Source organism: Sylvia atricapilla, chromosome 12, assembly GCF_009819655.1.
Source record: "Sylvia atricapilla isolate bSylAtr1 chromosome 12, bSylAtr1.pri, whole genome shotgun sequence".
NCBI classification, from domain to species: domain Eukaryota; kingdom Metazoa; phylum Chordata; class Aves; order Passeriformes; family Sylviidae; genus Sylvia; species Sylvia atricapilla.
Window position 1 is genome coordinate 16,909,202 of NC_089151.1, and position 26,157 is coordinate 16,935,358.

At 42.8% G+C, this 26,157-nt stretch overlaps 2 protein-coding genes across 2 annotated transcripts in view; one reads left to right on the top strand and one right to left on the bottom strand.

The window, feature by feature from the left end:
- The first annotated feature begins 6,915 nt into the window (after nt 1-6,915).
- On the top strand, nt 6,916-12,017 carry PDCD5 (programmed cell death 5). The gene is made up of 6 exons (XM_066327954.1): nt 6,916-7,009; nt 8,725-8,765; nt 9,890-9,951; nt 10,389-10,480; nt 10,711-10,782; nt 11,070-12,017. Exons 1-6 carry the CDS (start codon nt 6,944-6,946, stop codon nt 11,115-11,117), a joined length of 381 nt encoding a protein of 126 aa, XP_066184051.1. The 5' UTR covers nt 6,916-6,943; the 3' UTR covers nt 11,118-12,017.
- Nucleotides 12,018-12,702: 685 nt separating this feature from the next.
- The window catches only part of ANKRD27 (ankyrin repeat domain 27), a 43,161-nt gene continuing 29,706 nt past the window's right edge, over nt 12,703-26,157 (bottom strand). The window contains 8 exon segments of the mRNA XM_066327955.1: nt 12,703-14,443; nt 16,154-16,226; nt 16,748-16,829; nt 18,273-18,378; nt 19,247-19,408; nt 20,175-20,294; nt 21,751-21,948; nt 23,751-23,876. Of these exon segments, the coding sequence (XP_066184052.1) occupies nt 14,057-14,443; nt 16,154-16,226; nt 16,748-16,829; nt 18,273-18,378; nt 19,247-19,408; nt 20,175-20,294; nt 21,751-21,948; nt 23,751-23,876 (1,254 nt within the window). The 3' untranslated portion in view covers nt 12,703-14,056.

Below are 26,157 nucleotides of genomic sequence, written 5' to 3' on the forward strand. Positions count from 1 at the left end.
CAAATTATTTTCAATTATTTGTATACATGCAATAAACATAAAGAACCCACTCATTCTTGCTTGCCTTCCCTATTCACAAGTGTAACTCTCCATAACTTCAGTATCTTTTGTTCTGGTCATCACGTTTCTCTGTGTGTGAAACCCAAACTATTTTTACCTCAGCAGAAATAATCAGAAGAACAAATTACATTGTCAGAATGTGCAGATTTGGCAAAGAAAATGTATCTGAATCCATTCTACCCAGCTTCCAGTAGGAGCCAGGCAGGCTTCTGGTGAGCTGCCCAGCATCTGGCCTAAAGGGCTGCTGAGAATCCTGTCTTCCAGATTTCCCAGTTCTGGGAAGGACATCACTGGACTGCAGCCCTGTGGCTTGGGATGTGAAGGCTCCCAGGGTCTGGAGCAGACAACTGCCCCAAAATCAGGGAGCCCACATCTGCCAAGGTCAGGAGCTCTGAAATCCACAGATGGACTGACCTAGATTCAGTATCCAATGCAATACTCCTCCACAGAGACCGACTGGTCTGACAGGGGTTTGCTCCCAGGTAGAAGGAAGCAAACTTTGAAGTATCATACATCAGCACATTTAACAGAAAGGTACATCCAGGAGGTATCTATAAACAATCCTTTGAAAATAACCTTTGTTTAAATAACTCCAAACAGTATGACAGCACCACGCACTGGTGCCTGGTTCATTTGAGGTATCTTATAGTGTACATCACAATTAGCAAGGATATCAATCAAAATAGTTATTATAAGAAACATTCTGGTTTAGTCAGTGATAATTACTTTAAAGGCGATTTCTGCCCTTGTTGGTGGTACATTATTCTTTATCTCATCATCATCTTGGAAAATTAAAGAAGCTCGACAGTGATACAAACCTAAATTAATATTCTGATTTATCTAACTTACATTTTGTGCTCTTACATGTTAAAAGTACTCAAAGATATTAATGCTGGAAATTTGGAAGCCAAAGCTTCTGGCTGCTGTACAGGGGATACAGAGAAAATACTGTTTGTATAGCCCAAGAAATCAGTGAGGAATGATACCTCTGTGAAGGATTCATCTTTCATGTGATATGAAAGTGTGGTGAGACAAGCTGAAGGCAGTCAGTCTACCTCTTGTTTAATTCTGTTGGAAATAACTGCAGGTAGAGCACTGCTCAGGCAGCAGATCCCCTGCTCTCCTGATATTTCTGTCAGGATATTCACTTTTGTCCTGCTCCACTTCCCTCTCCTAGGGGTGTGGAACAGCCAAAGCTCTGCGGGGTCGGCTCAGGCCTTCTCAGCACACCTTGACCTGAGCAAAGGCAAATGACAGAAGTAAAACATGAACAGGAATTACTTTTTACCCCAGTCTCACCTTTTCTCTCCCAGATCTAGTCTCTCAGTCACCCCCTATCTAGCTTACTGTGAAATCTGCCCTCCATTTGTTCCTCTGTCTGTCTTTTCATTTCAGTGAAACAGCAGCCAAAAGGGGAAACAGAAAGTGAGGTAAAGTGGGTAACTTCAATATTTTTAATGTTTTATTCCATGGGCATCTTTTATTCCATGGGTTCTCAAATAAATAATTAGAACAATAGTGTTCCAGACCATTTAAAATATGCATTTTTTTCATAAGCTACAGCAAAATTTGTTAGTTAGAATGCAATAAATACTTAACTATGAAAAAAAAAATCTAGTGCATCTCATACCTGTGTCATTTCCAAAAATAAGTAAAAAACCAGCACTAGCTCATGTCTGTTGCTAAAGCAAGCACATACTCAGGAGAGAACTGCTGGCTTAATGCATCTCTTTTTTATACAGTAGTATCTTTTAATAGAGCCATGCTTCAAATGTATGAAGTTCAAAGAATATGGAAGAGTTTATTTCAGGTTGTTTTGATTTTTTTTTAAAGGAAAAGTAATTCTGGTGGACAACAAGGGTAAACTTCCCCATCCAAATGTAGCAACATTTATAAAACTCCCAAATGAACACTTCTATAAAAGTGAGAGTATCTTATTTTACTAAATAAGACAATACTACTGGCAACTACAACAACTCACCTTTTAACTTAGAGGGATATTTCTAAATTGTCTACTCCCTGTAATTCATAGTTCAGATATTTTTCCAAGAGCTGGGGAACGTGTTCCAGAACAAGCAATGTTCAGCTGCCAGGAGAGCTAAGGAGGAAGGACAATCCTGATCTTCTCTTACAGGCACTGCTTAACCTGCTCAGCAATGGCTCTAAAGTGTCAATACAGTTGTTCCATTCCAGTTAATTCCTACTCTGAACCTGAAATATGGAAAAAAAATCTTTATGAAGGGACAGTAAAACAATTCAGTCAGCATTCCTCATTAACCAAACCAACAAATGAGTGACTAAGTCCTTAATCTTGCAGGAATTTAACAATACGGTAAATATTATCAGAGGAAAAGATTCCAATTCCAAAAGAAAAACAGGAATTAGTTTAAGCCACAGTCCACTCTCACTTCATATATATGCTGATAATGCAGAGTTCCTGGTTTATTTGCTTGCTGTGCTCCAGCTCATTACACACAGCTGCTTCCCATGGGCACAAGTACAACACCCAAAAGGAGAATGAACAACCTGAAGTAAAAGACTTTAGCAAAAAAAAATCAAAGGCTTGCATGCTCTACTTCTTGATAATGAAAAAAACCAAAAAAACAAGCCCACCCTAAAAACCATTTAACACAGATTTTTTAAAATTATAAGGTGTAAGGGAATATATATAGTAATAAAAATCCCATTAATGGCCTCAGCCAGGTTAAAATAACTACGGGCACCTGTGTAGCAGAGCAAATCCATGAGTTATGGAAACAAAGAAAAAATAGGAAATATGCATTTATATGTACAGTCATTTCAATGGACTGAAAATTACACATGAACTCAAGTAGTTTTCAGGTTGGACTTAAACCCCAATAAAAAAAAAAAAATATATATATATATATAGTGTAAGGAAACACCTGAATGTGCTCCTCATATCTGATGACACTTATGGATTGTGTTCCTATAAAACATTTGCTATTTAGTCCTTGAAATTAAATGCAATTAAAAAGTCTGTCAACAAAACTGTAAAGAGTAATGTTTTTCCTTTTCTCACTCCCGTCTTTTACACTCAGATCTCCTCACACATGGACATCATTCCCTTTCCAAATCTATTCTACTGTATTTTGCCATTATTGCACACAAATCTTTGTAAAGCCATGATCCAGCCCGACAACGTTTGTCATGACACATTTATTTATTTATTGGAGCCCACTGCTGAGGCACCATTCAGCGTGTTGCATTGCAAATAATCTTTGTCTGCATCGGTGTGTTTGTTCATGGCACAATGGAAATTAAAGGGGAAAACTTCTATGGCTCCAGTAAGGTTTGGAACAGGCACAATGTTATTGCATCATTACTAATTAGATGCTTAAAATTCACTGTTAATTATTGAAGATTGTAATTTCCACTCTTGCAGTAAATTTTTCTTATTTGCTTTCTCATAAAACAATTCAGTTTTTCTTTTCTTTTTTTTTATGTTACTTTTCCTAAAGCATCTTACTTCATCCTCTGTAAGGTGGAAAAATCTTGCAATGCTTATTTTGAAGGCATTGCAAAGTTTGCCAATTTTTTGTAACAATGTTTCTATTAAAATTTTAATTTAGGCCAGAGATGACTAAGCAAGGATTTCATCAACCAAGGATCTCATCAAGTGAGTATTTCCAGTATCTTCCAAGCAGAAGCGCCAAACACAGAGTTTGCAGTGTTGTCACAACCATCAGTATTTTGCTTTATTTACAATTGCTTGAGGAATGAGATGTTTTGTTCATGCAATTTTTTCTTGCATTCTGTTATGACTCTAATACAGTGTCATTCTGAGGATGATGATGAGGTGAACGTGAGCATTACTTAAAGAAAGACACCATTTATAGTGATTAAAACCTTGGGGAAAAAAAACTTCTTTCAGCTTTTCTTGAGCCCTCTAGTGTTTGAAATTGAGTCTCAAAGGGCTTGTGAAGGATATCGAAAAGGATCTCCTGGAGATTTTCACATATCTCAAGTAGTCCTGAGAACTCTGCTGAAATCCTAATGTACACATCGTGCGTTATTACTTGCAAACGAACTCATACTGAGCATTTTTGGCAGCTGACACTCCTAAAGAACACAGGGGATAAGATTAAGAAATCAAAAAAGCCCCAGTCTTTTTAAAACATCTCTTTCCTATTTACCATCCTTCATCAATACAAATGAGACACAGAATTCTGTGGATATATAAAACTGTCTAGAACTTTCAGGAATCCACTATTTCTGCATCACAATTAAAGGTTCTGAACTATGTAAACAATTCAAAACCCAATGCAAAAGCATGAAATACAAAAGCTTGAAAGGATGGACCAAGGCTTTTCAGAATCCTGAAAAGCCTTGGTCCATCCTTTCAGCTGCCCAGTTTGCAGAGGAAATGATCTATACCTGGGAGCAGCTGAAAAAGAAACCAGGTGGCTGATGAGCCAAAAATGATATACTACATAAAGCACTGTCGCCTCCAGATTTCTTTAATGAACCAAACTGTCCCTTTTTGCTTCCTGAGCCTCGTATTGTAATTGACAATAACTATGGCACCTTCTCAAAACACAAAAACTCATCAACTGCCAGCTCCCTGCTAATAAACTCATCCAGAACAACTTATTAAGACATAACCTTTAAGTGTGTGAGCAAACACTATGCAGTGAAAGCCGCAACAGAAATATCTATAAAGCGAGATGAAGTATTAGGATTACTGCAGCTTTCTCTGAGCGAAGCCAGGCATATGGTGGTATAATGGAGCATGAATTTACAGCAGCAGAGATGTACGATATAGATTAAAGCTTCATCTGGGAGAACATACTGCACGGGGAAAAAAAAAAAAAAAATAAAAAAACCCCCCAACAAACAAACCAAACAAACCAACCAATAATTTTTTGTTTTGTTTTCTGGTTTAAGGATGAGCGCCGAATACTCTTGTGTAGAACGAGGGCTCCCTCTGCTGTCCACGAGGAAGGACAAACCAAATCCTGCCTTCTGAGCCGCTGAAACCGTGACCCCGAATCCGCCCTGATTTTCAGCGGCTCTGAACGCGCTTCTCAGAACACGAGGATGGACGGGCAGTTTTCAGGCACGACGGACGGGCTCCTGTGATCCGTCTACGAAAGATCCAAAGAAAATTAATTCCACTCATGTTGTCTGTATTCGCAACAAGAGTTGCTAAAGGAACAAGCGCTTGACACAGTTTGTTGCTGTTAAAAAACTAGACCAGAAATACTCGGTAATACATCTCGATTAGCCGTCCGTAAAGAGAGCTGTGGCTTATTCATCCTGGTGGAGCAGCTTTTGGAGTTGTTTCTTCGGTTAAATTACATCTGAAAGTACAAGTGGAAAACCTACAGCCTTTAATAAGCGTGGCTGACACACAATAAATGCTGAGATTTGAAAAAGTTACTTTTCTGACGTGATTGACGCTATTAAATGAGTGTACCAGTATTACCTGCATTGCTATTTTAACGCTATTAGAGAGTCTTTATACCCAGTCTGATGAAGGCCAGTACCTTTGTCAACTTTTGGGGGGAGTTTGGGTATTTTGGGGTTTTTTTTTCTATTTGATACCAGAGACAGAGCCGTGGCTGGAGGTCAAGATGTCATTTAATCCGAAGTAGGGAGCAGAGGGGCTCAGCACAGGGAGCACTTTTGGGGAGCCCCGGAGGAGCAGAGTGGGGCCAGCGCCGCTCCCTGCCGCTGCCGAGGGATCAAACACCGAATTGTGTCCCCACGGCTGCCTTTGACAGGAAACGGGAGAGCCCGTGGCAGACACACAGCCCGGGCCACCAGTCCACGGTGACATTAGTAGCAGTCCCTGGCACAAAGGGACACGGCAGAGCCTCGGTGTTCCATCAGCCCAGCGTGCCCTCTCTCACACACACACACACACACACACACACACACACACAGAGCACTCCCCGGGCTGTTCCCGCCGTGCCCTCACACACACACACACACACACACACACAGAGCGCTCTCCAGGCTGTTCCGTACTGCAGTGTCCTCACACACACACACAGCGCTCTCCGGACTGTTCTGTCCCACCGTGCCTTCACACACACACACACACACAGAGCGCTCCCCGGGCTGTTCCCGCCGTGCCCTCACACACACACACACACACACACACACACAGAGCGCTCCCCGGGCTGTTCCCGCCGTGCCCTCACACACACACACACACACACACACACACAGAGCGCTCCCCGGGCTGTTCCGTACTGCAGTGTCCTCACACACACACACACACACACACACACACAGAGCGCTCCCCGGGCTGTTCCCGCCGTGCCCTCACACACACACACAGCGCACTCCGGGCTGTTCTGTCCCACCGTGCCCTCACACACACACAGCGCACTCCGGGCTGGTCCGGCTGCCGCTCCCAGCAGCTCCGAAAAGAGGGGACGCTCAGAAAAGTAAAGGAGCTGCTGGAGAGGGTCCAGCAGAGAACCACAAAAATGACATGGGGTTTGGAACATCTCTGTGAGGGAGGGACTGTGAGAACTGGGCCCGGGAAAGAGCGAGAGGGATCGCATCAATCCATACCAGTACCTCCAGAGAATGGTGCCGGGCTCCGTTCATTGAAGCCCAGCGACAGGGCGAGAAGCGATAGACGGAATCTAGAACACAGATTCCACATCAATATGAGGAACAACATCTTTACACTGCGGGTGGCAGGGCTGCCAGGGAGGTGCGGAGTCTCCCGCTCTGGACACATCCCATACCCACCCGGACGCGCCCCTGCATCCCCTGCCCGCTGACCCCGGCCTGGTCAGGGGGCTCGGGCATCGGCGGTGGATTGGCCTCGCCTGGCCAGGGTGCGGCGGGGCGGGGGTAGCGCTCGGCGGTGGATTGGCAGCGCCTGGCGCGGGCGGCCTTAGCCATGGCGGACGAGGAGCTGGAGGCGCTGCGGCAGCGGCGGCTGGGGGAGATCCGGGCCGAGCACGGGGTGAGGGAACGGGGAGATCCGGGCCGAGCACGGGGTGAGGGAACGGGGAGATCCGGGCCGAGCACGGGGTGAGGGAACGGGGAGATCCGGGCCGAGCACGGGGTGAGGGAACGGGGAGATCCGGGCCGAGCACGGGGTGAGGGAACGGGGAGTTCCGGGCCGAGCACGGGGTGAGGGAACGGGGAGATCCGGGCCGAGCACGGGGTGAGGGAACGGGGAGATCCGGGCCGAGCACGGGGTGAGGGAACGGGGAGATCCGGGCCGAGCACGGGGTGAGGGAACGGGGAGATCCGGGCCAGGCACGGGGTGAGGGAACGGGGAGATCCGGGCCGAGCACGGGGTGAGGGAACGGGGAGATCCGGGCCGAGCACGGGGTGAGGGAACGGGGGATCAGGGCCGGGCATGGGGCGAGGCAGCGCCTGACCCTCCGCCCGAAGCGCTCTCGGGGCCTGGAGAGGAAGAGGAGAGGCATCTCCGTGACTAAGGAAGCGGGAATAGCCCCGGCCGTGCCGGAGCTTAGGCTGGAATGGGCACTGAGCGCAGCCCGGCCCCCGCCGCCGCCTCCCTCCGCTCCTGCCCGGGGAGGTCTGGCACAGGAGCGTTCCCGGCCCTGGCCACTCGCTGTTCCATGGCTTACCTTCCTAACCTTTCCAGCCATCTCAGTGTTCAGAGCTGAGTCACAGAATCACAGAGTTGTTAGGGCTGGAAGGAACTTCTGGAAATCATTCAGTCCAACCCCTCCCCAGGGCAGGGTCACCTGGAGCAGGTGGCACAGGAACGTGTCCAGGTGGGTTTGGGATGTCTCTAGAGACGACACTCCTCTCCACACCTTCTCTGGGCAGCTGCTCCCCTGCTCTGCCACCCTCCATGGAAAGAAGTTCTTCCTCGTGTTGAGGTGAAACTTGTGGTTTTGTTTATGGTCATTGCTCCTTGTCCTGTGCTGGGCACCACTGAAGAGAGTTGGACGCTGTCCTCTGACACAATCTGTATATGGATTTATTTGAAGTGGCAATTTCTTTATTCCTGTGAAGGATCTTCCCTACCTGCAGCTAGCCCCATTTTCTGTCTGTGTGGTTTTCCATCCTTCTTTAACACTTTTAAATGTTACCTGTAAAATCTGAGGTGTTGATTCCATATAAAGTTCGGGATTTTTTTCCTTTTATTGTTACTTGCTTCTGAATAATCACCAGTAATAGTGACTTGGAAGTTTGCCCCCTTTTGTTTTTCATATGGATTAATGCAGGAACCAATTCTTGTAGAACCCTCCTCATTAACTTTTCATTGGTTTCAGGAGTTAGACTTGATGATTCTTGTGTGTTCCTTCCAGCTCAGAATATTCTGTGATTTCAGTTGCCCTGCTGAGAATGTGTTACATTTCATTTTACTGAACTTACTGTAATGGATTTGTAATGCTTGTGTCAGTTCTCTGGGCTTTGGAGCCTGGATGTGAGGGGATGGCCTCTTCCTGCCCAAAGCCACAGGCATCTGTGGATAGACCAGGAGCAGCACTCAGCCACTGCTGGCATGGCTGTGCTGTGAGGAGAGCAGAGGGTGGCACATTTATCTGCTGGGGCAGCAGATTCCCATTCCCAGGATCTCATCCATGGGCAGGCTGCTTTAGCAGGCAGGTTTCTCTTCCATAGACTGGAATAATTTAACTCTGTGTCCTGTGTGGAATAATTCTGGGTTGTGATATTTGCTCTGCTCTCTTTCAGGATCCTTCTGCTGATCCGTCACAACAGGAAGCAAAACAGAGGTATAAATGAGACTGTTGAGTTCTGGTCTTGCGTCTAATAATTTTTAACCATTTACTCTTTTTTTTTTTTTTTTTTAAGTATTTATTTTCTTTGGAATGCTGCCCCACAATTGTTTTGTTGCTGGGATTGAAATGGATGGAAGATTTGCTGCAGGTGTGGCTCCCATGCCATGACCATACTGCCTGAAGCCTGCTGGGGTGGGAGGAAGACACAGCAGCAGCTCCTTTTCCCCTGGGATTGTCTGAGTGCAGTGCCCTGCTGAGCTGCAGTGGTACAGCACTGGGGCTCTGGGGAGCATCACCCCTCCTGCTGCCACCTGCTGCTGGAAGGCAGAGTCCTTGGCTCCCCAGGCTTGGTAGGAGTTTATGAGCCAAGTCTTGAAGGCTAGCAGAACTCCTCCCAAACTGCTGCTTTTTGTCAGTAGTGAGGTTGGGTTTGGCTGGTACTGCAGTGAAAGAGCCTTTCCCAGCTGATTTGATTTTCCTAGGATATCTACTGCAGTTAAAAACATGAAGCAAAATTATTTTTGTCAAAGCTCAGTGTGGGAACAGTGTTATGCTAAGGGGACCGTTGTGAACAAGTGTTTGAAGAGCTGACTTTGCACAGTCCAAGTTTGTATTAACTAAAGTTTCATAAACCAAAGCTCCAGTTTTGCAGATACTTAAATATTGTAAATACGTGGAAACTTAGTGAAAAGTTCTAAATACGTAAATGTAAGAAACTTAGTGAAAAGTTCTAAATACGAGCTTTGGTTTGATTTTGGAATTGCATGGACAATTCCTTGTGACTGCCCTGCCATGCCTTGGGGTGAATTCCACATGGAGAAATGCAGGATCTAAAGGGTAGCACAGCTTTAGTCTGTTAAAATGTAATCATGAGCAGTGAGAAGGTGTAAGTATGAAACTCCACCTTGATTTCTTGGAAGTACACCAGCTCTGTAACTTCAGTGTACACAGAGTGCCCAGGACAGGAAATGCTGTAAAAGATACCATGTAAATGTAAGGTTTGAAGTGACCTAAAAAAGTCACTTCCATGAATCAAGTCTTCTGTAATTTGCTGTTCTGTGCGTGTTATTTTAGGTGTTTAAAATCCCACTTTTTATGTGTGTTCACTTTCCTTACAGGGAAGCAGAGATAAGAAATACTATTTTAGCTCAAGTTCTTGATCAAGCAGCTCGTGCAAGATGTGAGTATCCAAGTAATTTTCTAATAAATAATACTCATCTAAGTGACTCCTCAAAAGTATGTGTTGTACAGAGGCCAGAGTAGAAAAGTGCTGTTGTTGCTGAGAAGATAAAACTTGCAGCTTTTCAGTTGGCAATATCAGTGATTAGAAGGGAGAGGCTAATGGGTATCTGAATTATTTTAATGTTTTGTGTTTTATTTAAATTAGTAGAAAGAATTACACTGAGAGTCAAAGTTGTTTAATCAGGAGCAAATACTTAAAAGTAAGAAATGTAACTTTCTTGTATCTGGCATAAATGAAAATGCCTTTTTCAGTTTATTTCGTGACCCTGGCATGAAGAAGATTGTTTCCTAGGGACATTTCTCACTTTTTTGTTACTAGTGAAGGTACTGGAGAATGTTTTATACCCAAATGAACAGAGCCTGTTTTTGTTGCAGTAAGCAATTTAGCACTTGTGAAACCAGACAAAGCAAAAGCAGTAGAGAATTATCTTATACAGATGGCAAGATTTGGACAACTAGCTGGAAAGGTGAGTATATTTTCTAATTCTTTCTCACATATATTTATTTTTAAAACCAACTCACTCTAAAAACCCTGATGTTTCTAATAGATGTAAGTTAAATTAACTGTAAATACCTCCTAAAGACTATGACATAATTCCATCAAATACCTTTTGTAAGAAAGGAAATTGTGATTCAATTGTTTGATACTAAGCATCTCTCAGAGTGTGTTTATCCACATTCTCTTTGACTTTCCCAGGTATCAGAACAAGGTTTGATAGAAATACTTGAAAAAGTGAGTCAGCAAACAGAAAAGAAAACAACAGTGAAGGTGAGTTTTCTTTCCTAAATGTGATGTGGTGTAAAGTAGAGCAGCAGAACTGCAGGTGTGGGGCAGGTCAGGGTGGAACTCTGTATTTGCAGCTCTTGCCCTGCCCTGCTGGGTGCTGGGCTTCCATCAGAGCTCCTGGGGCCAGGGGGTGGGACAGCCTGGCCCAGCTCTGTGCTGTCCCACTGGGCCTGGGGTGGCTCCTCTGCCACCTGCATGGACTGGGACAGGCTTGTGCCAGCCTGGATTTACATCACCCTTCAACTTTCACTGTGTGTATTTCATTTTAGTTCAACAGAAGGAGAGTCATGGATTCTGATGAAGAGGATGATTATTAATACTACTGTAAGGCTGCCAAACAATAGCCTGGGAAAATGCTGTTAGCAGGCAGAATGCAAGATCTGAAAATGTTTACGCTTCTTGACTTTTTTTTTATTATTATAAAAGGCCAACAAATAAACTTGTAAAATAAATCTGAGAAGGGGGATTTTATAACTCCAAGTTTTGTAGTATAAGAGGCCTGAGCAGTGTGGGGTTCCCTGTGGCCTCATTAGCATGAATGTTCTGTTGCCCCTTCCTCACTGTAAGCTCTGCTTTCAGCCACTGCACACACTTAACTTGCTGTTGTTGGAGACGCCAAACACAGGAGCCAAGTGAGAGACAGGGAACAGCCACTCAGAGTTTAAAGTCTGAACTGGCTCTGTCAGAAATGTTAAAAAGGAGATTCCCTGAGCCCCTGAAGGATTCCTGTCCAGCCAGTCACCGGCTCTTAAGTCTTTACTGGAATTGAAAAATGAAGGTATCCCAATAGTGTCAGGCAGTGTGTGTAAGGAAACGTTACCAGCAAACAGCTGAACCCTTCCCCTGTCAGTTCCTGGGCTCTCAAACAAAGCAAGTCAACTGTGTCACACACAGCACTGTTCAGACACTTGGTATCATGTATTCTTACAACTACCTCCACTTTTATCAAATGGCTGGAGTGTTTCTTACCTGGAAAAAACAAAGAAAAAAAGAAAAACCGTTTTCCTAACCTCTACAACTCCTGCATGCCTAAAGTAAAACTGAACTTGTGCTGTACATTTATTCAAGACTATGGTTATGGAAATCAGTAGGATAAATACTGTAAATGTGCTGATACACTCTCCCACCACAAACCCCTCATCTGACATAATTTAACAGGATCGTGTACAATTCCAACTGCAGTGTTTTTTGGAACAGAATAAACTTGTTTCAAGTGAGCAGTAGGGTGTGGTTTTTATCTTGTCTGAATGTGGTTAAAATATATGAAACAGTTGTTATATTTTGTTTGTCTGTGTTTGTAATTGGGATGCCTCAGCTTTAGTGATAATGTGTGCCAGATTTCTTCAGACTAATCACCCTTACTGAGTCTGAAGCCAAAATGTGGTGAACTGATTTTTCTTATCTCTATAGTTGAGAAACCTGAAGAATAGTTGAGTTAAATGCATGCTACAATTAAAACACATGCAAAATTCTCACTCTGTAGTTTGGAAATCAGATCTATAATAGTTTCCTTGATCTTAAATATCTGGATTATTCTTGCTGCAGATAAGGACCAATGACTTACTCTGGGTCATCTTTATAGTGTCACAGGAAGGAAAAACCTGTTTTACCTCTTTCCTTTTGTGTCTTTTGACTTGTAATAGCTGAACATCCCTTTTTTTATGTGAATGTACAGCTAGAAAAGGTGGTTATGTGAAAATGCTTAGTTTCACTAACAGTTCTGGTTTGTACACCTCTGTGCATAAATCTAAAAACACACAACCTAATAAAGTTACCTGTAAATGTAGGAGGAAGAGAAGTCCAAGAGTAAACACAAGGTGAAGTCTTCAAATGCCACAAAACCAGGCAAGGAAATCTGTAATAGATTCAAGGCTTGGACAGAAGCACTCACAGAAAAAAGCATTTTCAGGAGTTCTTTTACTAGTTTTTTCTTTCCATCATTTGGCACAAATCCAAGGCACATCAGAAAATCAGATGAAGTCATAAATTATTAGAAAAATAAACACATTATCCTCAAATCCAAATGTCATCTGACATTTTACCTCTTAGATTAAAAAGTTACCTGAAAAACCCACCACTCTATCTTCCAGCTTTGTATTTTGCCAGGTAGTTTACTAATACCACAGTTAAAACAAAAGAGAATTATCTATACAAATAGTTCATGAAATAAAATGCAAGCTGGATGTGATGAGCCAAGAATAAAAAAATACTGCACTGCAAAACCTGGCCCTTGCTATTTACACCTCCCATAACCAAACAGTAGAAAATGAACTTCAGATCTAAGCAGCCACTTGGTAATTCCCTGTGAGCTTTAATTCTTCAGTGATCACCCCTGGGAATGGGGCAGGATTTGGCTGTTGCAGCCAGTGCTCACTGATGGGAGAAGTACCTTCCATAAGGGGAATTTCACCTTTTTCAGAGCAGCCTCTGAAGCAGTTTTGTCTGTGGATGTTGCCCAGGGTCAGAATCATGAATACTTGTGCATTTTTGCATTACTTGCTTTAGAGGAGGGGGAAAGCAACTTAATTTTGTGTGCCCTTGTGCCTTGTGCTTGCTTCTGCTTTTTGGTTAGGTTGTGAACAGCACATCCAAAGTTTAGCTTTGTCAAGGGCTCTCTACTTTTCCCCAGTATCTTGGCTCCTCTAAGAACTCGATCCTGCAGCTCCAGTACAGGGGAGCATTGCTGAGAGATTACCAAGGATTACATCCCTTCACATTAATAATGCAGATGTTAGGGACTATTGTTTGCCCAGCTACTGAAATATACAGAAATATATACTATTATGGTTTGTAACATTACAATAAAAATAGAGACATTTCAATTACCTCTGGCAATAAATACCTTGTTATCCAATATATCTTTTTATATATATAAATATATTTATATTCTGAATGTAGTGATAAAAACTGAAAATGCAAAAATTATTCAAAGACTTTTAAAACAAAGTGAGTGGCTGAAAAATACAATACAGGGTTTCATTTGGTTTACTGTTACAGAGAACTTTTTAATAAGTGCTGAATAGAATAGGAAAGTAATTTTGCTGTCTTCATCTTGTCATGTCCCTGTTAGTGAGATCAGGAATGGTCTGGCTGTGTGGTCACCATGAAGAGAGGAGTCATTCCAGCTGTGCAGCGGAGCCTGTGCCTGCTCTGAACTGGGGTGTGTGATGTCACCCACATCTGCACACCGTGACGGGCTATTCAAATTCACACCACCAATTTCCTCAGCCCTGGGCTTCAAATCCATGTTTCCCTGTCAGTGATGTGAAGCCGAGCCATGGCAGTCCTGTGCTGCAGGCTCTGCAGGGCTGCCTGGGTCACTGTCACTGCCCTGTGCTGCAGGCTCTGCAGGGCTGCCTGGGTCACTGTCCTGTGCTGCAGGCTCTGCAGGGCTGCCTGGGTCACTGTCCTGTGCTGCAGGCTCTGCAGGGCTGCCTGGGCCACTGTCACTGCCCTGCTCTGCTGGCAGTGCCACACTGACCGTGTGTCTGCGCTGCATGAATCTGCTCCTGTCAGGGGCTGCCGTGTCATCATCATCTTCCACAAACTCACCACTGTAGCCCGGGGCAGTCACCTGACCTGTGCTCTGCTCCAGCATTCCAACAGATTTTAATTTGCTTTTATCAAAGCTTTTAATAGCCATCTGTGAGGAGAGAGAAATGCTACATTAAAACCATTATCTACTTTCTTCATTAAGAAGGAAAATTAATATATTGTTTCTTGAACATTATTATCACATGAATTTCATGACACTGAAAACACTGCCAAGATTTAAAATAGCACATTTTGTAGGAGAGTAATTATATATTTGGGCTACATATGAGAAAAATCAAGAGGCCAACCCGCCCCAGGCTACACACACATCAGTACCTGAAAATAGACATTCCAAAACTTACTTTCTCCTCACTATCCCAACTCTTCTAAACACCTTTTGTAATGCAAGTCTCAATGCACTTGAAATTAACAGCCATTTCTTTTACTGTTAAGGAAAGTGGAAGTAGTAACAGACAGGGTCACCCAGGTACTGCTGAAGGCAAAGGCAGCATTCCCTGCTTCCAGGGGTCACCTGGCAGGGAAGGGACCTCCACCCTCCCACCCCTTAGTGCCCCTTTTTGGTCCCTCCAACTGTTCATATCTTCCATTGCCACACCTGCTCCTCTTTCTCCTGTACAGAGTGGGTGGCTGTCCTGGATTACTGGCCACTCTGCAAATGTTAAAATAACCAGGAGAAATAAAGAGAATCCAAGCATGCCAATGACAGATCTTCTAAGACAAGAACTAGAGGAGAAAGTAGCTTTTTTACTGAAATAATGGCAACTATCTTGAAAAAGCTGCAGGCAGAGGTTATGCACATTTAAATCCACTAACAATTCAGAGGTGTGTGGACACATGAATTAGTTCAACCACAGCTGTATGAACTCACAACCACAGAACAGGGCTGGAGTGCTCTGTATCAGGGTCACATATTAGTTTTCTGACACCTGTGTACTGAAATGACATACTGCCTTCAGTGATCCACAGCTATAAATCTAAATCCCAAGTTAAGTAGTGGAGTATTATAATTTAGAAACAATTAATAAAATATTACAGCTTTATAGAATTAGTTCAGTGTTCTCAAGGCTTTTAGCAAATATTCAGTCTTCTAAGGGCTATAGGAAGAGTATCCCATTTTTCAGAAGGGCATGAGCAGCAGAGTCTGCATTTCCAAGGCTGTGTCAGTGTAATGATGGGCAGCTGCTGGGACTAACCTGATAAAAATGGTTTTTTTTTGCACAGGTCATTTTTCTCTTGATTCAGTGTTCTGAAATGGCTCAACAGAAGATACATTGAGAGTCAAAGCCAGTGTAAAGGAGGCAGAAGGAGCACAAGCTCTGGGGAAGGCAGCATCCAGCAGTTGGTGTGGGTGTCACTGCACCCCAAGCAGAGGTGAATCTATTGCACACACAGTGCAACATGCACTTTGCTGTCACCCTTGCAAACAGTGTCATCACTCTTACAACCACACTTAAAGAAAACCCTAATTTCAATCTACTGAAAAATGTCTCTCTTGTCAAAGCAAGCTACAGCTCCAAGAAGCTGCAGAGTTTTTCAGTTCTAGGTTTTGCTGGACAGGACAGAGAAAACAAGACAGAGAGGAAGCCTGCAGTAAGAGGCTTAAGAGGTTTAAAAGTAAGAATGTAGTGTTTAAGAGGTGTCATAGAAGCAGCACTGAAGTTTGAACAATGATGAAATGGGCGATTTAGCAAACAGATCAGAACTGTAAACCTTCTTTACATGTACCCAGAGTAATAGCAGAGCAAGTAAACATATTTGCTATAATATAAGAATAATCTGAGCAAGTATTTCCACTTACCTGGTGCAGTAAGTGATAGTCAAAATTAGGGACACTTTTATCTCTTGTTATCGTTCTCCGTAAGTGTTTTTCTCTGAAGAAGATCAAAGCAATTAAACGTCTTCACATAAGCCTTTCATAAAAGCCTCTGTCTCAGAAGCTCCACAAGGTGGAACTGTCTCACCACAGACAGGCAGCTCCCTGACAACACCTTCCCACAACTACAGCTTACTCATATTCCCTGTATGTTACTACGGAATTTACATTAAGGCTTTAAAAGATAATGAGCAAAACCCAACCAATGAGTGAACAGCACTACAGTATTTTTGAGCAGTCTGGCTCTGAAAGGCTTAACTGATGGCACACCAAGTATTAGTGCAATCCCAATTTTAGAGGCATTTTCAAGCCCTCCCTCAGCACCCCAGTGAGTTTGTCATGCCCAGAACATCTGCCTGGGGCTGTGACCGTGCCAGCCCTGCAGGATTAACATCCCCTGTCACACCACCATGTCATGTGTAACCACCCCTGACCCACTTTGGGGCTTTATTAGCAGCTGCACTTCTCCTTTGCTTATGGGAAACAACAAACACACTCTGAGCAAGCTTCTCTGCTTACTTGTTAAATCTGTTAATTGATTGGACCAGTTGAAGTTGTCTGCTTATGGGATCATCGGCTTCCTCACAGGGCTTAGGATGCACTGGGGGTTTAAAAGAACACGCAGCTAAAATTACAACTGAGCCTCATTTAAGAATTAAATAAACACAGTTCTGATTTTAAATATAACATAAAACTGTAACAGGGCTAACTTGAATTAGAGTGGTGATTTATTTTTGGAAAATTTAAAAACTTTTAAGTTGCAGAAATAAACATTCTTCCTCAGATTAGTACAACTGGCCAAGCTTCTGAAGAGACACTAATTCTGCACTTTGAGGCCCTGAATTCCAGTTTTTACCAATCTGAATTAACACACAGATGCTAAGCCACCTCTTCATTAGTATTACTTACTCATACCTTCTATTGCTCTTTTAGAACTATTCATAATATTTGAAAGAACTATTCTCAATTTTAGGTATCAGCATGCTGTGATTAACTGTGGTTTTCTATTAACCATCACAATCTCTCTGAGAGAAGGAGCCAAGAGTTTGAAAACTCATGGATGCTGAAATGAGCACTCCTGCTGCTCATCTTCCCTGACTGCTGCTTTGCAGCCTCCCTGTTTTCTTTCTACAGTCCTGGTGGCATCAGGTCCTTTGCTGGGCTGTCCAGCTCAGGGGGAACAGCTTTTCTTACATGCCCAGGGTAGTGAACTTGAAAATTCACCAGAAAATCTTCTGAGGCAGCATCAGGGAGCAGTGGATAAGGCAGATCAGAAGCTGGGGGTGAGAGGAGAGGAGGGAAAATCTGTGGTCCTTAAACTCCATCTCAGAGGCTGCTTAGGCACATTAGGAGAGGGGCTGTGTGTCAAATCCTTTAAGGAGTGAAATAATTTGGCATAATTGAATATAACATATAATGTTATTGCTATCAAAAAAGTGGAGGTCAGAGTTAACACTGGAAGATAAAAGGTATCCAAAGGATGGAAACTCTTCCTTCCCAAAGCACCTGGGCCCTGCTGCACCTCACAGCCACACTGTGCCACCTGCTGCCACTTGCTCAAAGTCCACTGCAAACTGTGCTGGAAGGCTGACAGTCACCTCTGTAGCTCTCATTTCTGTCCCAGCACATGAGAGACAGTAACCAGTGAAGAGTCACTCCCTGACCTGTTTTAGGGCAATAGAAATCGCACCCAACAGTCATCTAACTCTGTTCTGCTTTGCACTGAAATGCACAGTTCTTACATGGTTAATTGTATCATCTCAAATGTGGTGGTTTTTTACCTTTAAATGATTTTGTAGGTAAAATTCACACATATACTTCAAAGCAGGTGAAAATTAAGTTTGAAGCAATGTCATGAGTACAATACAAAGTCTGCTGCATTTAATTACAGTATTTTAGGTGTTTAGATGTTACCTGTCATAAATATGCAAAATAACTGACTGTTTTATACCATATGTAAAGCAATTACATAAAATATTTGATAGAGTCATCCATGAATTCCTAAATCCCTTTTTATTCACACCAGTGGAAATATCACAGGTACCTTTTTTCCTTATCTTGACAGTAACGGGCTGCTCAGTCTCCTTCTCTCCCTCTGCTGATGTGGTGCTGCTTGGTGCTGCTTCCAGCAACTTCATGATGTTTGAATTCTTGATTTTAACAGTTTCCATTTTCACCATTATTAAAGAAAAAGAAACAGTACAATTTAGTATTTTAGCATGTGCAGAGTGTATTAATTAATGCTTCCATGAATCAATACAACACACAAAATAACTCACTATAAAACAAACTTGAAATTGTATCATTCTGAGTAGGGACAAAATCAGTGTTCCACAAGTTACACTGTAATGCAGTGATGATGTTGGAGTCCTGACCTCTTATTGTAAGCTGTATTGCTTATGGTTAAGCCAATTTCAGTTCAGATGGTAACATACATATTAAAATTGATTCAGTACAGAATTTTGTGGTCATTAAGCTACATCTCGGAGACCATTTAAGCACATTAAGATGGGGCCATGTGTCAAATCCTTTAAAGACTGAAATAATTCTGTGTAATTTAATATTACATATAATGTTATTGCTATTAATAAAGGGGAAAGTCAGTTATCTATTGCAAGATAAAAAGAATCAAAAGGCTTGAAGGGCAGAAGATGTTGGGTGGGACAAGGAACGTTGCTGCCAGTGCAACTGATTAGTGCAAGGTGTTCATTTGCCTACATCCAACATTGCTTCTGCTCTCTCTGCCATTACAGGGATTTTAATGTTATTTTTATTTAGGCCTGTGCTTTCACTCTTCCTAGACTCATCCTTTTTATCCTAGGGTGACTCATTCTAGAAACACAGCCAGTTTCACAGGCCACCGGGATCATCCGCAGGCTGTGCACAGAACAGGTATCCCAGTGCTGACACCCCCTGCACTGCTGCTGGCTGCAGCCCTGCCCTGCAGCAGCCCATCCCTGCAGCAGCCCATCCCTGCAGCAGCCCATGCCTGCAGCAGTGCCCCCAGCCTGCACTCACGGGCTGGGCGCAGTCGGCAGGGCTGCAGCCGTGCTGGTTGCGCGGGTGCCGTGGGGCGCCGTGCTGCAGCAGCAATGCCACCAGCGCCTCGTGCCCGGCCGACACGGCCTCGTGCAGGGCTGTGCTGCCCTGGGCGTTGGAGATGTTCACCGAGGCTCCGTGCTGCACGGCAAAGGGAAAGCACAGTTAGAAGGGCAGGACACAGCAGGGCCATGCAGTAAACCCGCAGCTGCACCACCAGTGCACCAAGAACCCACCCGGCCACGTCAGTGCCCCACCTCACGGCCACAGCTTCAGCTCAGTTTGGTTTTGCACAGATCTGTGGACCCGATATTTTCTGGGCCTGAGAAATGCTGAGCTCTTCCCAAGGGAAACTTTTCAACGGTTTTCTTTTTCCCAAAACAAGCCTGTGCAAACAATATTCCTTTCCCGTAACAACAGGCGCTGTTTGCTGTTTCTGTTACTGAGCCAATGGCAGAGGTGTCAGCCCTGCAGACTGATAACACGTCTTCTTCATGTTATAAAAGGGCTGAATGAATTTCAGATTTCTACTGCCTTCTGACTGGAGGCAAGAATCTTTATTTTGTGTCCTATTGTGACATATACCTATTATATATTCCAGGCTTAAGAGATTCTTAAGAACCTCCCAACCCTATGTAATAGAATCCCAGTCAAGAAAACCTGACACCTGCCACACAAAAGTTCCATAGGAACATCTACCTGTACAACAGCAAGGCAATATTTATCTAATTAAAAATCTGTGAAGGGATGGGACAGAAAGGAATAACTGCAACAACACCTCTTCTTTCTTTCCCCAAATATTTTTGACAGAGAAATGCATAACTGAAAACCCTGGTCCTGAGTACTGGGTATGCACAGATACCACATGAGAAATACCAGCAGAACACTCTGTCTTCAGTGATCTTACCTGCAACAACAGGGCAGCAGTCTCATAGTGACCATTCAGGCATGCATAAATTAAGGGAGTATTTCCATATATATCCTTTTTATTTTGTTTAGCATTGTAATCTATCAGACACTTCACCACCTATTGAAAGAAATAACAACTTTACTCTTACTGAATACAAGTATTGAGTTACTGAGTATGAGACTATTTTTCATGTTTTAATACCTACTTTAAAAAAAGAAAAGTTAAAGCAACTGCAAGAAAGGCCAGAAAATATAACTCGAGGTGTATGAAAAAGAAATATAACCAGTAACTTAACAAACCATCAAAACCCAACCACCACAGCAGCAGCACCCTTTTCCAAACTCATCACAACACTTGGAAGTTCTTTATACTGTAATTACCTCATGAGCTAATCTACAATTATCCATGAATTCACCTACAACTCTGAGTTGTATTCTTGGTTTTTCTTGCTTCCCTAGTGCTTTGTCTTCCCATCATTTTCAAAATTCTCTTTTTTTCCCTCCTGCAGTCTTCAGCTCCTTATTTTTAAAACCCTAATTTTCCGCTTTTCTGCATCTTTCCATTTGCCTGTCTGCCTTTGCTTGTTCCTGTTTGTTATTTTCCCATCTCATTTACTCTCCCTCCTGATTAACACCCTCCCCCCATGGGCCCATGCTTCTCCTTCACTGCTTTTGCTTCCTGACTTGAAGTGAGGGACAAGTTATCTGCTGCCTCAAAGCTCCATTTGGCTGATCTAATTAAAGCAGTTGAAACTACAGTAACTATTTGATACTGTAGTTACTGAAGGTACCAAGACACAAACATAAAGAAGGCACAGAGGAATGCACACAGAAGATTCAGCTGAACAAGGGACATTTAAACCATTTGAAGTGCAACAGAAGGTTTTTGCACCACTTGCATTAAACCTGAATTTAAATAATTTACAAAGAAAAGGTGTCTACTGAAACGATTTCAGCTCCAAGTTCCCCTTTCAATCTGAAAATTTTAGACACAGAAAATGAGAACCAGAACTGCCAAACTCTTTTCACTGTTCCTGGTGAGAGGAATGACAGACTTGTCTCTACATACAAGCAGTGGGTCTGCTGGTAAATAAACCAGCACTGAGAGATAAAAGAAACAATGGGAAGGATTCTGCTGATTGATGAATGGAAAAGAAGATATTTGCCTTTACAAATAAACTGTAATAATAAATAAAATTTAATAAATAAATGAATAAATGAAATTGGATATTGAAAGATGAAAGAAACAATGGAGAAAACCTATTATTTCCATAAGAATTAAAAATTAAAAGGGAGGTTTATACATTAAAGGGCAATCTTAGGTAGCAGGCACTCTGGGAAGTCTGTAACTCTCAAGTACCTCAGCCAGTGGGGAAAGAGAGGGAAATGTGGCCAGGCAATGGGGATAAATAGGAAGCTGTGAGACCCCAGGGGAAACACCCCACGGCTTTTCCCTTTATTGGAATAAAGCTACAGGACCCCGTCTCCTTTTCAGACACACACCCCTGGCGTTTGCGGATTGATTTCCCCAGCCCTGTTTGCTCCTGTGGCCGACTCCCCCGGTGTGGGGTTACCTGGCAGTGTCCCCTCTGGCAGGCCAGGTGCAGGGGAGCGGCCAGCTGTGCGTTCCTGGCGCTGGCGCTGGCGCCGTGCCGCAGCAGCCGCGCCGCCAGCTCGCCGTGCCCGTGCAGGGCAGCCATGTGCAGCGGCGTGAAACCCTCCTGGTTGGACACGTTCACCCCCAGCCCGCTGGCACTGAGCCTGCACAGCTTCTGTGGGGGGAAACAGCAAGAGAACCGTGACTGTCAGCACGCTTTAATTAACACTATAGCCACATAGCTGCTAAGTTTATATAGAACGGGCAGATGGGCGTTACAAGAAACTCTGCCTTCAGGAAAAGTCAGGAAAGCAGAGCAGATTGGTTGCATTTTTCAACAGAAAATTACTTTTATTGGTATCTTTTTTCTTCTAATGTGATAACTTCATGAAGAGCAACTCCAGGCAAACTATGCGTAATGTTAAAAAGAGGCCAAAGCACCACAGGTTGAGATTTAAGTAAAACTTAAGTTTTTATACAGCTGTTAGTATGCTCATACTGGATATGAGGCAGTGTTACTGAGTTACTTTCATTTATACAGGTATTTATGCTCTTTGAGACAGACAATAAACACCTCTTAATGCCACATGAAGCTTGAGGTAATAAGAATACAAACTAAAATTAGTTTAATTCATCTGGAAGCAAGAGTGGCCCCGATCACAGACTCCCCTGGGGAGCCAGGATCAGGAAAGCACTGCAGGGCACTTCACCCAGCAGTACAGAACATCCTCTTCCACTCCTGCAAACTGTGGCTGCCTGACATTTATGGTGCTGCACAACCTTTCATTCTGTGCTTTCAACATGTGCCTGCCTAACATAGGGGTCAGGATTAATGAACAAGTTCCTTCTTCTTCTCATTCAGCAGATAAATAAATTCCACAGCAGGTGCCATTCCCCTCCCTGTCAGCAGTAAAATGAGCTTTATGGACTGGAGCGCTGGCACCTTTAGCACATGAGCTCTGTCCTGAGGTCACAGGGACACCCCTTAGCAGAGAACAAAGCACGGTGTGAATGTGAAGCATTTAAGAACAGCACACTCTAAGCCTGCACAAAATAACCGTGGGGTGACAGTGGGGAGTTTATAAATTAAGCCATCTCGCAGTGCTGTTAACCCCGAAGTAGCCAATAAACTGAAAATTTGCACTTAGGTTTATTTTGCAATGACTTATCCGGTCAGGTACACCTTCATACACCTCCTGGAAGGCAAGTTATGGAATTTCTATTTCCAAAAAGTTAGGATTCTTCCTTATTTAAAACTACACCACCAACAACAAACCAAAACACATACACAAAAAAAAAAACAACCCCAAAACCAAAAATCAATCAACCAAAAAACACAACACAAAACAACAAACCAAAAAAAAACACCCAAACCCATAAAAAGAGTGTGTTGTAAAGCCTCATTCTACTCTACAGTGTGGTAAATTAGGGGGAAGGAAATCTTTGCAACTAAAAAGAAAGTCTTTGTAATTATATCTAATCTCTGAAGAAGCTTTAGATATGGCTTGTAGAAAAGACGCCATGCAATTAAAAAAAGGACTTTATCAGCATTACATGGATTCTGGGATTAGCAGGTATTCCTTGCTGAACTGATTACTGACAGGTAAGCAGACATGCTGTGCCAGTAGCAGTGTGAACTAAAGAGAACCAGAGGTTTAGAAAAGAATGTTTATTCAAAGTTGCCCAAATCTTCCTGACAGCACTCTACATATCCTAAAAAAAACACCTGTGAAGCTTTCTAATCCTTTACACACTGAGCAAGTCCATGAACACTGTTCCTGTATCCAAAATTTTCAACAGTTCAATCAAAAAAAGAACAATTTCATACCATCAGATGAAGTGTGAAAATCTGTATTTAGTTAATTGCTTTTTAGACAGAGGGACTGAGGTCCTGGGCAATAGGAAAGGCGATTTCCTGGAGCTAAAACATACATTTCAAGAATATAAATGATTCTTTTACAGAGTGAATAATCCAACCTTTTGTGCTGGCCCACATTTTGAGCACTGGCATAATGGATGGCAGAATTCTGGTTTTGATGTACTGGCTGTGTCCTCCTCCTCATCTTCCAAGTCCTCTTCCATCCATTCCAAGAGATAACGGACCTGGCATAAAAAACAAGTCCTTCTTTATACAGTCCAGAAGTTCCAAGTCCTACCAGATCTGCATGTAGACAAGCCAAATTTGACAAATATACATTTGTGAGTATTCTCAGGGAGGGCACACAGCTACCTCCTGCCATCAGCTGCCCACAGGCCAAATTAAAAAATCAAGGGTTATTGTTGACAAAGCAGCTAGGAAGTTCTCCAAGTACAGCAGTGAAGTGAATTATAAATGACTTCCTGCTGCCTAATCACAACTTCAGTGTTCACTCATTCTCTAACACTCAAAATCCTTTTAGCTCAGATGATTTGTGCCAGCTCATACCAATGTGAATTTTGTTACATCTTTGGCTTTAAAGAACATAAAGAATGACAAAGATGACAACATTTAACTGATAGCCAAAACTTTGAAGGGGCACTGACTTTCTTTAGGTCTATCCATTCTCAGGATCTGGACAGTTTCACTTTTCCCTCATTTTTGAGAGAGAGGCCTTCATTGAAGTCTTAGGGCTCAGGGCATCCATGTGCAACCTGCAAACAGTGATGCTTAGGGCATGTTAATTTACATTACATTTCATTCAACAACAAGAAGAAGCCGTTTAAGCAGAACATTTTATCTCGAAATTCATTAATCTACATTTCACTGAAGACAATTAAAATTAGCAATAACGTATTAAGTCTCTCTTACTACAGGATCAAGCCAAGAGCTCTACAGCTGCTAGTCCAAGGGAATGGGGGCAGTGGGATTTCTGAGACATTCCTCCCACTCTGTTTACTATCACACTTGTCACAGGTTCTGCTCCTCACCACTGAGCTCTGGGAAAACAACACGTCTATGTCCTATCTACTTAAACACATGCAGCTACAACAAATCCTAAGGCAGCCAGGAAGGGTTTTTTATCTGATTCTGAATGAAAACATATTTGAGCCTGAAAAGAGATGTTTTTCATAGAATACTGCTTTCCCTGCAAATTCCACGTTCTCTGGAGTAAAGGAAATCATCTCTTAAGCCTGCCTGTTTTGGAAGGCCAGCTCAGCAAAGCTTTACTACTTGCTACATTTGTACATGTCTAAAATAAGCAGAACTGTCACTTCACTTTGCCCTTTCCCTGCAAACTCACCAAGACCCTCACAATCAGCCTCCTCCTCCTCCTGTGACAGCCCAGTACTGCTGCTCTCATTATCCAGTGCCAGCTTCTAATACATTGATACCAGTGTGTCCCAAAAACCTGAACACACTGTGCCCATCTCTTTATAATTACACTGCAGGAGTCATACTTCTCGTTTCAAGGTATTTTTTGTCAAAATATTAACTGTACTTTCAAGCAGACACACACTGAACCACCTGAGGAGATAGTCTAGTCTCATGTGCCAGGTAACTTGTCACCTGAAAGGTTCTTTACACTGCTGGGTTACTTTGGAATACTCAGCTGAGCACTCTGGGTCTCTGTACCCTCACTCCAACCTTCCAGCTGCTCCACAGCACTTAAATTTAAGAGATTTGCTTTTTTCTTGGTAGGTTTGCACATATCCTTTCAACTGGACGGGGTGGGTACAAGGAGAGCACCAAATCCAGTATCTATGCTGAGACAATGTCAATCACATCATAATGCTGGGTTTTTTTAATCTTCCAGTTTCTTCCACTTTGTTAATGCCTCCCCTTGCAAAGCTCAGCTGGCTGTCACAGCAAAAATCTACAGCAACCCTAATGACCTGGTTGCTGTGGCGGTTCCTATGGAGACAGACCTCAGGCTGTCAGAACAAGGTCAGAGTTTTAAATATCCGTGTTTTTTAATAGATATGCAATCTGTAACCTTTGTCATCCAGGTGGATGATCTCCTTCTAGTGAACAGCTTCACATGAACGACAGTAATGAGGAAAGTGAAGCCACAAAAGATAGGGTGATTCTGTCATCGAATGCACAGACTAGAATTTCTATATGATTTTCATTGCTGGTATCTATTGCTAAATACTATTTTCCAGCAAGTTGTAGCACATATTTAATTTTCTTGATGAAGTTTGATTTTCACAAAGTGGGTGAAAAAGGTAACTAATATATACTGCATAATATATGTTATAAATAATTATATATATATATATAAATAATATGTATATATATAATATTAGTATTAATTTATACATATAGAATTGTGTATATATATTGTATATACATTATATATAAATATATATGCAATATATAATGGCCAGGAAGATGGCAAATTCACCACTGTACATGTTACTGCTTCTTGAAATGACTTAGGGCTGGCTTGGAAAATAATTACTT

Coding starts and splice junctions, on each gene's coding strand:
- PDCD5 (XM_066327954.1), top strand. CDS start 6,944: ATGGCGGACGAGGAGCTGGAGGCGCTGCGGCAGCGGCGGCTGGGGGAG. Junction 9,952..10,388: donor TCAAGCAGCTCGTGCAAGAT/GTGAGTATCCAA, acceptor TTTTTGTTGCAG/TAAGCAATTTAGCACTTGTG. Junction 10,481..10,710: donor TTGGACAACTAGCTGGAAAG/GTGAGTATATTT, acceptor TGACTTTCCCAG/GTATCAGAACAAGGTTTGAT.